At 41.0% G+C, this 15,733-nt stretch overlaps 1 protein-coding gene and 1 long non-coding RNA gene across 5 annotated transcripts; one reads left to right on the plus strand and one right to left on the minus strand.

Annotated features, from left to right (window-relative positions):
* Window positions 1–434: 434 nt before the first annotated feature.
* irx5a (iroquois homeobox 5a) lies at window positions 435–4,052 on the minus strand. The gene is made up of 3 exons (XM_080884927.1): window positions 3,408–4,052; window positions 2,094–2,499; window positions 435–1,446 (listed from the first exon to the last, which is right to left on the minus strand). The coding sequence occupies exons 1-3, from the start codon at window positions 3,648–3,650 to the stop codon at window positions 740–742; spliced, it is 1,356 nt and encodes a 451-aa protein (XP_080741053.1). The 5' UTR covers window positions 3,651–4,052; the 3' UTR covers window positions 435–739.
* A 130-nt stretch (window positions 4,053–4,182) lies between these two features.
* Window positions 4,183–15,420, plus strand: LOC308398352. 4 transcript variants are annotated; one of them, XR_013971934.1, is made up of 5 exons: window positions 4,183–9,399; window positions 10,064–10,188; window positions 10,720–10,851; window positions 11,975–12,099; window positions 14,995–15,420. It is a non-coding gene; the product is annotated as an uncharacterized lncRNA (long non-coding RNA). The 4 variants fall into 4 exon arrangements; XR_013971935.1 differs by having other exon boundaries at window positions 4,183–9,170; window positions 9,269–9,399; window positions 10,064–10,851; XR_013971936.1 differs by having other exon boundaries at window positions 4,183–6,002; window positions 6,941–9,399; window positions 10,064–10,851.
* Window positions 15,421–15,733: the final 313 nt, after the last annotated feature.

Consider the following 15,733-nt stretch of genomic DNA (forward strand, 5'->3'; position numbering starts at 1 on the left):
TAGAAGTCTGCTCAAAAAAAGGGGAAAAAAATGAGGCCTTGTGAGCATTTCCAAGAAAAGAAAAAAAGACACAAGTCTCAGATTAAACTGTAAGTGTTTTGCTCGAATCGTTCTTTTTTTCATTCGTTGAAACTCTATGAAAATGTGCCAAAATAAAACGGCTCTTTATGTCAGATATTCCAACATCGTTTTTTTTTCCTTTTTCTTTTTTTTCTTCTTTTTTTGCAGGCCCCTTTTTTGTTTCAAGTTCGCCAGAGTTCTCATTGCCATGTTTTTTTTTTTTAAATAATTACCGTTGAAACATCTGTCACGGTGATAAATTGAATTATATCTTCGCATAGATTAACTGACAGTTAAGCATTTTAGACACGTATCAGGGATTACCAACTGCACCCCCCCCCCCCCCCAAAATAATCGCTGCACAAATATATATATATTTTTTATCCATAATTTACTTCAAAGATAGTGTGTTGTCCATTTTAAATACAAAAATGCTACATTAAATATACATGTTAGTCTTTAATACAAATAGACTCAGGCGGCTGCAGCGATTAAGACCATTCTTGTTACATTTTAAGATTAACCATTCAAAACTTTAAAAAAAAAACGAGGATAAGCATTTACTCAGAAAATAACTGTTCTCAGAATTTGCTTCACCGTTGCTCTTTTTTCTTATCTTTTTTTTTTTAATGCAACCAAAATAAATAAATGTCCGTAGTGAGTGGAAAATATTCAGGTATTAAATGTTCGACATACCTTTCTTTAGTTCATAAGGGGATTCTTTACAAAGATCTACCTGCGTTTGGCCTCTGACTTTCTGGCTCTCCCTTACCAAAGCCTCAGCTCTATTTAACACAGTCTGGTTTAATCCATTGAAATGTGCCGTGGAGCCCGTGGTTACCGAGCCGTGGTTACTGTGAAGGTGTCCAAAACTGCCACCATAGTTCGTGTAGCCAGGGTAGAAAGCGGAGGTGTAGTACAGAGGCCTGGATAGGACTGTGCTGTTGGGGAGCGGGCACTGAGGGGATGATCGTGATGGAGAAGCGCTAGTGCCTATTACAGTGCTCTGACCCAAACCAGGGCAAGACTGTGACACCTCGCCGCTGCCCTTACACCTGTCTGAGGACGTGGCGATTTCCGCAAGGGACCAGAGTTTGGGTTTAGGAGCAGAGGGGGGCGAGTGGATAACAGAGGTCACGTTGCTGGTGACCGTACTCGATGCATGGCTCAAATCTGACGGCTTGTCTTGTTGCGCAAGCTGGTTCCCCCGGGGCATCGCTGAAGGAGACGACGTGGTTGGTTTCGCAGAATCCGGCAACAACTCTGTAGTCCGCTCCTCCTGGTCTTTTAACTCCGTGTCACTCAGAAGGTGATCCGTGTCTTTGCTATGGTTTTCTTCTTTAAATCTGTCACAGCCTATGTCCCCTGGGTTAAGAAGTTTGTGATCTAAAGCACACACACATACACACACACGCACACACACACACACACACACACAAGGAGACCACAGTTACTTCCAAATAAGCATTAAAATGTTCGTAAAACTCTAGCATGTGTTTCAGATGATTATCAAGCAATTAAACACAGATGCAAACTGAAAGTGGGTGTGCAAAAAAATATTTGGGTACCTTTGCACGTTTCTCTTGCAAATTATAATTGTGCTATAAAATGTTCTCATAAACATGTAAAAGCCTAAAAAGGAAAATGAACTCCCCCCCATAATTATGACTTATGAGTTTATTAAAGTCTGAGCATTCACTACACCGATTAAATGTATTTCAAGTATCAAAATAGCTTTTGCGATGATAAGAAGCGTTTGTACAACTGTAGCCGAATACCAGCTCAATTCACCGGCTGCAGCCTTATTATACAGTTAAAGATAAATTGACTGCTAAATACTTTGCGTCACCAGCAATTTCAGCCACTGAGAAGTCAAACGAGGGGAGTTCAAGGTGATTATTATTTAAAGCAATTGTCCCATTATAAATAATATACAACCATTAACCAGCAATCAATTTTGCACCCTGAGTGGAAAGACTGCGATGAAAAATTGATGATTTTTTTTTGCCCCCTTTTTTTTCTGCACCACCGACCTGCTTCCGTGTCTGTGGAGTCTCCCTTATCTGTGGGCTTGTTTGGCTCGTCGTCGTCGTTTTTCTCCAGGTCGATATTTTCGTCCTCCTCCTCGTCCTCGCTCCGGTTCCGAGGAGTCCAGGTCATTTTGTTCTCCTTCTTTAGCCTCCTCCTGGCGTTGGCGAACCAGGTTGACACCTGGGTGAGGGTCATTTTGGTGATGATAGCCAGCATTATCTTTTCGCCCTTGGTAGGATAGGGATTTTTGCGGTGCTCGTTGAGCCAGGCCTTCAGGGTGGCGGTGGCGTCCCGGGTTGCATTTTTACGGTATGCTGGATCACCGTAAGGGTAGGTGCCCAAGGGTGCTGCGTAAGGATGGTATCCTATTGAGCCCGCCATGCCCGTAGTGTGGTCATAGGGAGAACTCTGTAATAAAAAACGAGAAAGTGTGCAAAAGTTCTGTTATTCTTTAAACTGCTGCAAAATACTTAGAAGGACTTGCGGCACACAAACGTAAACACACGTGCACGACTCCACACATAAACACGCGTACGAATGGTCACGCAAGCACATACTCGTAATCGTGCAAGGGTGCACTGGCTTTAATCCAGCGGTTCGAGTATGGAGTCAATGTTTATGGAATGGTTTTGAACTTAATTGGATATTTGAAATGGGATTCGTGCTTCGGTGTTATTTATTTACTTATTTTTATTCTATTTTAATTTTTGTTTTCTTCACGTTAACGCGATGTGATTATTGCTGTTGCTACTGAAATAGAACATTTTCCAAATAGAATAACATAAAAACATTATTCTTTTTCCTTGTCTGTTAAACAGCGATCAATCTTTAAGCAGTAGCAAATGGGCCTATAAAACAAATATGAATTACTTACGTGGTAAGAGATCGCTCACAGGGAATAGGAGACAATTAAATAAAATTGTTTTCAGCCTTTTTAGTTTTACTATTTAAGTTTTATATTTGGACCAACTAATGGACTTACAAGAAAGAAACGCAGCGATGTAAGCTGCCGTCCGTTTCGTTCGGTCAGGAGCTTAGAAGCTTCGGCAAGACATTGTCTAATCTATTAAAAACGACTATTAATTTCAAAGCCACAACAGTACACGACCTTTTTTAGATTAGTTACATTTACTCAGGAGTATCTTTTCTGGACATGAAAATCTCTACTTTTCTATCCACGTACTTTTCTGTGACGCACATTTCTTCTCAATGGCTTGATTCCGACTGCGCAACACACACCTAAGGGTTCTATAACGAGTTAATTCCCCTCGCTTTTGCTACCTATTAGACTGAATAATCACCTTTAGTGTACTCACCACATATGAGGTGAACGTGGCAGCTGCCGCCGCGTCTGCATTATATGGCAAGTGGGAGTTGTAGCCTGGCGAGGCGCTGGTGAACGCGGTAGATCCGGCATATGGCGCAAACGCAGATCCCGAAGAGGATCTCCCAAGTTCCTCGGTTCTGGGTCCCGATATAACACTGGTGCTGTACGCGGGGCACGAATACAGGGCTAATGAAGCGGACGGCTGGTACAAGTAGCCCTGAGGATATGCCATGCTGGAGTCTGGAGAGTATAAGCCACTTAACTTGTGCACTTTCCCCCCTTTATTTTCTCATGCGCTGATGTCGGAGCGCATAGAGCTGTATCTGCAGCCCGCTGTCTCCCCCCTTCTAAATGGCAATTGTCAAGGCAAAAAGTAATTTTTTAGATGAAAATAAGCTTGGATATTGGGTGGATTTTTTGCTCGCTGCCAGTCAGCCAGTCAGCCACTGTCCGCCGGAGGTTTGGTCTTGTTTTGTTTTCTGCTGCTCCCTTATCGGAGTTGAATCCTCGCTCTCATGCCCATGCAGAAGTTTTTATTATTTTTTTTTTTCTTTGCCAGTCGGACGGGGGCTTTGCTTGGGAAAATGTCCTGCCAAGATGCTAAGTTGGAAATTGAGGATCCTGACGCCTACTACGCTGCACTCTACGCTCCTCCTCTCGGGGTGTAGTCACAGAAGGAAAAGGCAAGCTTATGCTGGGTAACCACAACTCTGCCCAAACCCATGGTCTCTCTCTCTCTCTCTCTCTCTCTCTCTCTCTCTCTCTCTCTCTCCCTCTCTCTCTTCTCTCTAACACCCCCTCCTTTCCGTTGCGTTAACTAACAACCCTTCTCATTCTCTATTTCTCTATTTTTTCTTCTTTAACAAGGCTTGTTGCTGTAAGTGCGCCTTGCAGCCCCCCCTTTGGATGGCGACACCATGCGAGTCTGTCAACTCCCAACTTTCTTCTTTTTCTTCCAAATAGGAAGCCGTCACTTTCACACTTGATCAATAACAAGTCGGCTGTTGTATGCCAGGATATGGGCTCGCAAGATACCGGCAGGAATTAAAAAAGACGGTCCACCGCAGTGCTCTCTTTTTTGTTATTCTTTCTTTGTGCTTAAAAACGTCCTCATTTCACATATTTGCGTTAAATCAACAGACTGACGCCACGCGATCTCCGTGCGCCTTGCATTAAAATCGGCAGTTGGGGTTTCAAATGGATTACTACAGTTGTGCAAGTCGACTTTCTAACGCACGACGATTGTTGCATTGGTAAGACAGTATAGCCTGTGACAAAAGTAAAAGTAAGATGGCGCAAATTGTCCTCGAGCGACAACTGTGTGAGAATAGTTTTGTAGGTGAGAATTATTATTATTTTTTATCATGTCGACGGTTTTATGTTTTAATTGTGAACGCATGGTCGTCCACTCCGTGATCACGGCTATTTGCTTATTTTATTGTATTTTTTTGCAAATTATCCTGAAATGAACCAGTCGGATAAGCTACACTGCCAGAAACTCATGAACCTTCAAACCAGGGCAGAACAGTGCCAAGTGCACCGAATCTCACCGGACAAACTCATTTGATCCCTGTAGATGCATTTCTGTTCCTGAAAACAGATAAACGGTGTTAAATGTACCGCTTTTATCGTTAATTAGCTAAATATATTTAAATACATTTAATAAAGATAAATCCAGGCATCATTATTAAACATAATAAATAACGGTCATTATTATTATTATAATTATTATTGGGACATAAATGTCGTTCTTTCACAAGTATGGAATACTAACTTGGATTCAAAATATGAGCTGAATTTTATTATTTTGTTTAGTATGTTTCAAACATCTAAAAGCCCATTCTCATTCTGGTGACTTTCCAGTTCAAGTCTCAGATAAGCCGAAAGGGATCGCTGTAGGCGCTGCTAAAGAGTGTGTGTGCACATATTGTCACGTGTTTCTTACGTTCCGAAAACCTCTAGAGAGCAAAGAATGATGACGGTGGTACAGTGGGAGAAGACTCAGACTTACGAGGGAGAGAAAGAGGGGAAAAAGAGAAAGATGGATGCACAAAGCGATCCTACAGTATAGCCTAATCAGATGACAGTGATACCATGAGCCCTAGTTTCACAGCGCCCTGTAGTGATTAGACACTCAAGTAATTATTGAAACTTTTCTCATAATAACAGATGGTACTAATATATATATATATATGTATTCGTTTTTTAATTTACGTTAAAGTTAAAATAAAGCAGCAGTGTTAAACAGCCTCCTTATTAGAGACGTAAATGTATTTAATAGTGGAGTGATTGTGTGCCACGAGCTATAAAATTCACATAACTGGAATATTGTGCCTTGTGGGTTGTTTCATCCCGAAATATTTACTTATCTATTTATTTCATAATATATAGGGGGGGAAAAAGTTTTGAGGGCCTAGGATGAAGGGTCTGTGTCATGTGTCCTCCTTAATGCGTTCTGGTTCAGAGTTGCTCTCTGAAGTAGGAGGAGGACCCATAATTTGAGATCACGGAGCCTATAATAGGAGTAGGGTTATGGCAACTGCTACCGCCTCTCAGCACTGCTCCGATAAAGGAGGAGGTATAGGTGAGTACAGTTTTGTTCATTTGTGTGTGTTTTTTAATGCGAAAAGGTATTTGAACTACGCAAATGTTCGCAATATTCTGGGTTTAATCTTCATTTATATTTTAATTATTCTGATATTATCTGACTGTGTCTCTTCCTATTCGCTATCACTTCTTCTTCCTCTTTCCCCCCTGAGTGAACTGCCTCCGTTTTGACGCATGGAAACGTTTTTAAGTGGCAAAGAAGAATTGAATGAAAGATGATGCATGCCACTTAAAATGCCTGAGGGAGCAAGCGTAATCTAAATTGGATATAGAAGCTATTATTACACAACATTATGCGTTGTGGCGGACTAATTGCGTGGCTGGGTGCGTTAAACAGTCAGTTAATGTCGAGTGGCAGACAGGTTTCTGGAGCGCACAAGGTCAGCTGTACTGCTCCCAAGCCTTTAGTGGTATACAGAAAAATGCTTGAAGTATTCATGGGATTTTTAACCATTCTAAATCTGTGTCCTAAACCGATTAGTTGACACCAATTTTTCTTTGATGTATTAGCTGAGGGCTTTTGCCACTTGGAAGCCAATTGAAATTCAAAACAGTTTTCGCTCCAAATGCTGTGGGGAGATCTGCTGCAAATAATGGATGTAATTTATTTTTGACCTTGCTTTTTTTTTTTTCTTTTTTTTTTTCAAAAGGGAGGGTTGTTAAATGATTAAACATATGTGCACTAGCTCTCGACTAAACAACTAGCATTTGATTGGCTATTATTAGTTTTGCATTATAGAGCTGTAAATTTCCATATTTCTTAAAGTGTTATATAAGTGATAAACATGACTAAAATTGTTATTGCTTTTTTTAATGCCCAATTCACTCTTAAAAAGTTGCTGTTCTTGGTGTTATTTTTCCTAAATGAATTAAAAAAATAATAATTGACTCTTTGTTTTTGTTTTTGAATCCCAGATCCATGTTGATGAAGTCACCAAGCAGTCAGTGAAATGCACCCTAACCTTCAAACACACAAGCACACTTGCAAATACACCTTAAGTTAAATAACCTTTTTCACATTTTGAAACGATAATTAAAAAACACAGGTGGATATATACTCAAAAAGTCAGTTCTGTGTATAAACACAGAACTGACTGTAATAATTTATCAGTTTTTTAACTCTCTTATAGTTTTTAAATATGCTGCATTGCTGCTATTCCCGGGTTTTTTATTCGAGATAGAATCCCTTAATGTTTTACTTAGTATCACCACTTTTCCTCACACAAACTGATGCCCATGATTCGATGGGTTGATTTGACTTTAATAATCATACAATTTACATGAAGCACAATAATATGGCTTTCAGGGGAGAGAATCTATTTTTTGATCTCCTTTCTGTTCTTGTGATCTCTTTTTCTTTTATTGACCTGAATGAAGATGTATGGAGTGAGAGTGTGTGTGTGTCTTCGGTTTCCTCCTGATGGGGTATATCAGCTCCCCCCACTTCTCCCTACTCCCCACGATCCCCGCAAGGCTGAATGGCAGGCCTCTGGATTGGCTAAGTGATGAAATGATGACCCTATTATGGGAAGCGATTCCAAAATGAGAGATATCAGACGAAGATTACACCCCTCTCTCACTGCCACGCCATCCTCCTGCAATACACTGCCAGCTGCGCAGATGATGATTGATTCGCTTGAGATGGATCACAGGAAGCACCCATTGATTTTTCTGTGTTTTATCAAAAATATTTATTTACAGTTGTATCCATAGGGTGTATCCAGACTCAACCCATACTTCGTTCTCCAAATGGGGGTTGGTATAAAAGAGATAATTCCCCCTGTTCCATGACAAGACGAATGACCTGAAGTATTACTTCAGAAATGAGTCAATAGGCTCAGTGAGTAAATGAATATTGATTGGATATAATGAAGCCTGAGTGTGAATATGAGCCCTGTTGCAGACTTCACTGCAGTGATGCTGAACCTCTCCAACTGAATATTTTGCAGACCTGCATGCACAGCTGGGACTAAATACACCTCATTCAGATGGTGAATCAACACACTCAACATTCAACTTTTCCTGTGTATTTTGATTCATGATCTGAGAGTGTCCATACTTGACTCGCTTCTTATCAGATCTATGGCTAAATAGCATGTTTATGGTGAAGGTACTATAGGTGCCATATGGCAATAATCCAAGACTCATGTTACTTAAAAGCTCTGGAGACATGTAGGAGGCATTTCTGTGTCACCTTTACAAAGGTAAACTGATACAACATACAAATCAAATGACAACTAGAATGCTAAAACCACAGTGTGGGAGCTGTGCCCTAGATATTTGCACTGACTTAATCCAATTGAAATAGTATGAGTGAGTTGCAGGGGCTCCCAGGTCTGTTGCTTGCTTATGTATGTGATGCATAATAGAAGTTGACGAGGTTGGTGATAGATCACAGCCCAGGTAATGTAAACACATTAATCCCTCAGGGTTCATGTGCATGTTCTTTCTCTCCTTTTCTCTTATATCAGTTCCTCTCTCTCTATCTGTCTTTCTCTTTCTCTCTCTTCAAGCCCCCATCCTCCCCCCTCCACGTTCATCATCTTCCCTAAACGCGTTAGTGGAGCACAAACCAGAAGCAGCCTTAATCTGTCAACATGCCCTTTAATTGGAGGGAGAAAACAACACGTGCTTCTGGTTATGCCATTCCTAAGTGCACATGCCAAAGAAACACAGAGTTCATGGAAGAAGTGATCCCGGGAGAGCAGGGCATAATTAAAAGTATCTTTTAATAGGCTTGTAATGCTGAGCCAGACTCTTGTTGCTTTAAGTAGAGGGCGAACTCTGTGGCTGGAGACGGACATGCAAGGGGCTTCTGCTGAGGGAGCCTGTAAACGATACATTGCCTCGTCGTCATCAGACATGCAGTCTCTGCCTCAGTCACCACACTCGAGATGACAGCCACTTTCCACCCCTGCCGCGGACACCTTGGCTTACCCGTTGCCGTGTTCTTTTGTTCTCAGAATGAGAGATTCTCCTCCACGACATCACCTCTCCTCATCTCCTTCCCAGCCACTTTGGCAAGTTGTGTTCTACCTCCTACTCACAGCACCAGCGGGGAGTGAGAACTGGGACTAAGAGGTTGATTTGGGGCCTGCTACACTGTAATCAAATGAGACTGCTTAGGGGAGAGGAGAAGGAGGAGGTGGAGTATTATGTTCTGTCATGCATTCCACTGCAGCATTGTTGCTTTTTTGTTTTTGTCAGGGCAGGCTTTGATGCTGTATCCTCTTACCTTTGTAGTCCCGGTAGCCATGTTTCATAAACACGGAATGGGAAACATCCTCAGCATTAGAAATTTAGATTGCTGCTTTCCTCCTGCCACTCTGCATTCCGCACGTGCCCGGTCGCATTCTCCATCTCCCAATGCTGAGGTATTAAGTTTCCTCTCCCATGCCTCTGATACATTTAAACATCTTACAATCAGTCCCTTTTATTCGGTGTGTCATGTATAATCTGCGGAAACAACAATGCCAACATGGCTCTATGTTGCTCTCGCTCTCTTGGTACTTAAGAAGTCTGCTGTCACTGTTTTGTTTCAGGACAATTGCACTTGCAAAATGCTTACTTGCTTTAAATTGAGAAGTTGCTAGGTATTCAATTTAGAACTTGTCTTCATTATTAAGAATGTAATATTAATGTCAAGCTATCTTTCTTTGTATTTTCACAAAGGGAATAGGCAGTGCATGGTTGTCTTTGTAGTTAACCGAAAGTCTCAGTGGGATAACAGTGTATTATAATCCTTAATCTATCTTAACTCATTAAAATGCAGTGTTCAGTTCTGCTGGCCAAATTTTATTGTCTCGTTGCATTTTTAGTGATATGAGAGAAATTTCATGCGTAATTGAATATTTAAATGTCAGACACTGACGAGAATCATTGCAAAGTCCTGAAATTACTGCCACATATAGGTATATAATATACTTAAGAAAAAAAGTTAGATAAGATGCAAATCTATATTTGTCAGCAGAATCGTCCTCTGTAACACACTGTGCCTCAGTTCTCTCTTTTCTTCTACCTCTTCTTCTTCTTGGAAAGTAACCATTTTGTCCGACATCTGACACACTGCCCTGGGTTATTGAGCCAGACGTGGAAATCCAAAGCGGAGATGCTCTCCTTAATGCCTGACACCTGGTGCAGATTTGGAAGGGATTGCACTACAGGTACTGTCTTACCTCTTCACCAATCCCAGAAAGTCCCTTAGGTATTTCCTTTTCTTTCCACGGCTGTGTTTGTTTCTACTCTTCTTTGCCACCCAGGTATCAAGCCTCTGTTAGCTGGCCCCTGTGTTGGGATTAAGTTCAGAAGGTGTTGAAAAAGGATACCTATCATCCCTTTGATAAATATGATTCTGATTTGTTCAGGTATTTTTAAGGCCTCAAAAAATATAAGTAGGATTAAAAACCTTTCTAAGTATACGTTACATTTTCAGTGGGATAAAATGAAAGAAAGATTTCCTGTCCAGGAGCCAGAGCTTTTTTTTTCTACTTTAAAAATAAAGTAAATGATAGCAATTGAAGAAAGGGTGCAATGCTGTCACTGATAAGTTAAATCTGACAGTTCTTTCATTTGACAAAAAATGAGTTCAGTTTTCTGGAATGATTACTGAAACATGTCTGATGTTAATATTATTAAACTGCTAATTCCACTTCTGATCCTGTTATTTGTTCTTCTCTTGCCACACCCTCTGTCAGGGTATGCTTTACAAGTGGACGCTACTCTGGAGTGTTGCAGCTCACCTTACCGCTTGCAGTCACATCTGCAGACTGTGCTGGAGCAGAATGGCTAGCGAACATAAACACAGCAAGGACATCAAAGGCCGGCAGGTTGGGCTATACCACCTGAGCATGCTGATTGCAGTGCAGTTCAGTATCATCTGACTGGTGAAAACAGAGGATTTTGTTGCACCAAGTTGAGACATTTAACAGAAGGTTCCAACCAGAATTTTTTGTTTATTTGTTTAAAAAAATAAAAATAAATGAATAAATAAAAGCTCAAAACACAAGCCTTTTGGCCTATGAATGGCAAATTATAATTCAGTCCTGGATAACTCAGGCAACACAGATAAACTGTGAGCTGTACGCCACAATAATGTAACAGTCTTTCCTGGATAATAATATAATAAGCAAGATAAGCAAGTGCACACTTGGTGAGCTTCATAGGCACACTGTTTATGTTGACACATGCAACTCTCTTCCTGATGCAAATGCAATCTAAACATTAAGCAAAGGGAAGGCAAGCGTAGCCCATAAAGGCTGTGAGCTCCAAACACTTTGAACAGACAACTATCACTAATCACTCCCAGAGCAGTGCGGCGTGTAATTACTCTGCCAAACGTTTGCCTTTCACAGCTTAGCACTAGGAGCCCTGACCCTGCGCTTCCCTGTCTTTCCTCACCACCGTGCATGTGGAAGGGGAGGACCCCCACCACCCCCCGCCTGCTCCTCTTTCCCCTTTCTCTTTAGCAAGGGGAAAGGCAAGCTGAGCTCCCTCTCAGTATTTAGAAAAAGAGGGGGGGGGGGGGGGGAGAGAGAGGGGGAAAAAGAGAGGGAGAAAGACAGGAAGGGAGAAGACTGAGGTTGGTGCTTCCGGCTTTGTGGGAGCCCATTTAAACAGGCTTTGAAACCCTAGCCATCCGGAGATCAGAAATAGCCTTATTGACTGCATGGGCCCAGAAGTGACTGAGCACACAGGGTTCTTAAGAGTTCACTCTTCCTCGCTGCTTGGAACAGGGGGGTGGGCACCACATGCTGAGGTCCTCTACAAAGATTTTGGACATAAATTTTACATCAGGGGAAAATATTATTTTTACAGCTATTTTTAGTGTTGCATGGTTGTATCTCAATTTTTGTGCTGTTGTAGGATTTGTGTGTGTGTGTGGTTTATTTTAGTTATTTTTTATTTTATTGTTTGGAGTGACAGACATCTAATTCTACTTTTTCCCCACAGTCTTATTTATTGATATTAGTAATGCAGCTGTCATTCTGCAATGAGATCTGTCCTGTGTCTGGGTGAATGCTGATAAGATGACACAATGCAAATATGAAGTGTGATGGAGCCGCCTTGGCAAGCAGGTACAGAGTGTGCAGGGACCAGCATCCCATAATGACTATTAGCTGGATTTCACAGCCTGCTTCTGATCTCTTTCAGTGACAGGGGCCTTTATAAGAGGCTGGGTGTGTCACTGCCCCTCCTAATGGCTCTCATATACATGTGCATATGCACCGAAATGGCATATACACAAAGAGGAATATCATACTTTGTACAATAAGTGTAATTCTATTTGGAATCATTGTGAACTTAAAAAAAGACACTTTTTGTATCACAAAAATGCTGATAGATTTTCTCCTTTTTTATTTATTTATTTATTTTTAGGTTTTATGAATAAATGAAATCAGATTGCTATATATTCTAAGCTGGCCCACTGGCACAATGAAACTGAACTTCATAGTAGAAATGATCCTTTCAGCATATTATCGATACATAATGTATTGTTATCTTAATTTCACCACTAGTCATCTTTACCATATTGTCATATTCTTCACCACTGCTGTAAAGGCTCATTTAGATTCGCAGAAGCTTAAAGAGCTCTCTCAGTTGCTGCTTGTATAAGCTTTTGAGAGAGTCCCGTTTTATCACTGATGTAGTAATTTCACTTCATCAGTCAGTTGTGACTAAAAATACATCAGGGATTAGCTTCATGGCCAGACTATCTTCCACTGCTTTGATAACATAATGGGGGCTAGTGCTTGTGGTTACAATCATCTGATATAGGTTCATAACATTCGAAACTACACTTACAATACTACGGGCTTTTTGAAAGAGAAGAATAGAGTGTGATCTTCTTAAACTCTCATGAAAATTGTGTGTTTTCCCTTTTAATTCCTTTGTAGGAGCATTTTGCAAAGATGAAAATTCCTCCCACCCCCACTCGTTCCCCTTTCCAGTTTCTATTCTACACAAATTAGCTATGGTCCTGGAGGGCAAAATGACAAGAGGTTACTGGAAGACTATGTGTTTAATTAATTGAAAAATGCTTAAATTGCTTTTACAGTTGTTATGTGGAGTGAAAAAAGGGAATCCATGTTGCCAGTACTCAACCATAATTAGCACCCGCGGGAATTAAATATTTAACATTAGCTGTGTTGCGGCACTTAGGACACAAATTTCTATTTTAACTATGAAAGCAAGCCTGTCTTAAGTGCATGAGTCTGTGTGGACAGCTGTGCAAAGGGGAACAGCACAGGATATTTCAGCGAGACACCCCAGTGGCATTTCGGGTCCTTCCACATCACATGTGTAAGAGATATGGCAGTTGTATTCCCAGGGGTTAGGCATTACTCAGAGTATTTAGTTTTCTAATTAGGCTGAGGGCCTTCGTCCATGCCTACCACCACCATGGGAGCCAATGAGAATTTCCTCTCTTATATGTCAACTCTGAGACACAGAAAGAGGGGAAAAAACGGGAATGAAAAGAAGGAGATAATCAGGACGCATGTGTGAAAATGAGAGAGATGTACACATGGTTGAAGGAGAAATAAAAGACCTGCAGAAAAGCCTTTGTTTATTCCAACTTTAATTACACATTGCATTTAATGACTCCACTGGTGTGTTTGAGGCTGGAGAGGGAGAAGCTGTGGAGCCTTAATGATCTGTAGTAGTGGATGTCAGCCGAGCCATTGGAGACTTAAAGCCCATTTTTAAAACTCCCTTTTTGTTTGGGCCTAGAGGCGACAGCGCAAATGGAGTTCATGCTAAGCCACACTAGGCTAGACTTAGGGACTACTTCACTGTCTGGTCAGCCAATTTCTCAAAGGGCCAGGCCATTTGGAGGCATCAGCAGCTGACCGCAGCAACTGTTAAACTTGTCAGCGTGCATCAGGTTACCCACTAATGAGAAGTAATAAAGGTTATCCCAACTTTTTAAGTGTTTGATCTTTGTGCACAGTGGGATTTAAACATAACGCGTGGAAGGTGAACCAAGATTGGAATTGGAATTTGACCCTTATGTTATGTGTGAATGAGGATTTAGAAATAGACACAAATAATTAAAAGCTCAAGCTCTGAAACTTGGATGAATAGTTTTGGAATGTAACATATTGTGCGCTTAACTGATATAGATATTGTGGATTATTATTTTTTGTGCAGGGATGCAGGATTACAGGATTACAACCAGGCTTGAAGATTGTCTAAAATCATAGTGGCCAACAATGGTTTCTGCCAGTATACAACAATCGGGCAGCACAAGCTGTATTTTTGAGAAATTGCATCTCGCTCTGGGGAAGCTGCATCTTTACTATAATGTACTAATGCTGGGTTGAATCACTGAATCATGTTCAATTAACACAACTGAATGTATGACCCTTTGAGATGCAGTGTTATTTGTTTTGACACACAGCTCTCAAAAAACGTACCCACCCCATCTTCAGTGCAGAACGTTAAAACCCCTTGTTCTGTAAAACAAATTCTCCGGATTATTCAAAGCTGTGAGAATTAAGATGGAAAAATCCATGCGTAAAATTACCGTCCATTCAACTTGAGGCAATATTTTCCTCTAGAGGCAAATATGTTAATTGAGCTTCCTAAAGTAGCTCAATCCTCAGGTTATTTAATTTCCCCAAAAGCCTTAGCGGTGCTGGGGTTGGTGGGGGGTGTAAAATTCTTTACACCAGCAATATTGTCATCAAGGGAAAAATAGCAGCAATGAGAAGAAATGGAAAAGAGCATACTGGTGGAGGTTGAACAACTGTTAGGTCATGAGGTGTATATATACACACATATACATAATAAAATGAATCATGAGATCATGCAAAAATTTCTTAGATGTTAATGTAAAAGCAAGCTGCTAAATCACTAGTTTTCTGCCAGAAAATACAGTTTTGAATAACTCTAAACTGAGCTTAACCTGCCAAAGAATCATCTTCATAACTGTCATGTCATCTAATTGCTTCTGTCTGTTTTCCCCAAAGGCTGCGTCCAGTTCTGTCACTGGTCCTTAGTGCTCCAGCAGCCTGGTCAAAAAGACATCCTGGCAGGGTCCCAGGGTGGATGCATCGCCCACACACGCTGCTCTTGCCAGATCCCAGAAGTCTTTGTGGTGAACCACTGACCGTGCTGCTCCCTATTTTCTTCCAACCCAGCAAATAATGTGTCAGAAAAAGATTATTGATAGCCCATAAAAGAAGAGGCAGAATGTTGTTGCCACTCTGCTCCAACTTTAAGGAACAATACAAGTGCTAAACCATCAGTTTCAATGGTGCACTGCTCCTGAAAGAGCACAGCATTTATTTTTCACATTGTTGTTCAGTTTGAATAAAAGGTGCTACAACTGGAACATGAACAGACAACAATTACTTCTATTTTTTAAATGCTGCTTCATTTTCCTTTACATTTGAAACCTTGTAGTGAAGTTGGCAACTTTGTACTGTGTCTATTCAAAAGAAAAATGAGATCCCTCAAAAGAAACATTGAAATTTTCTCCATGCTCTGTTGAGTCATTCGCATTTTTTGCCAACTTTACCAGACACTGGCGAAGCTGTTGCTCATCTGGCCTAAATGTGGCCTGAGTGGGTGATTCTCAGACATATGAGGGAAGGTATATTTACAGAATTAACGATGCACTCCATCGGCCACACAACAGCTGCCTGCTACACTTAGCTAATTGAGACTGCAGGCCCATTCCCATTTGCAGAGCACCGTGATTGAACA

Source organism: Rhamphochromis sp. 'chilingali' (genome assembly GCF_963969265.1).
Source record: "Rhamphochromis sp. 'chilingali' genome assembly, chromosome: 6".
In the NCBI taxonomy this organism is placed as follows: domain Eukaryota; kingdom Metazoa; phylum Chordata; class Actinopteri; order Cichliformes; family Cichlidae; genus Rhamphochromis; species Rhamphochromis sp. 'chilingali'.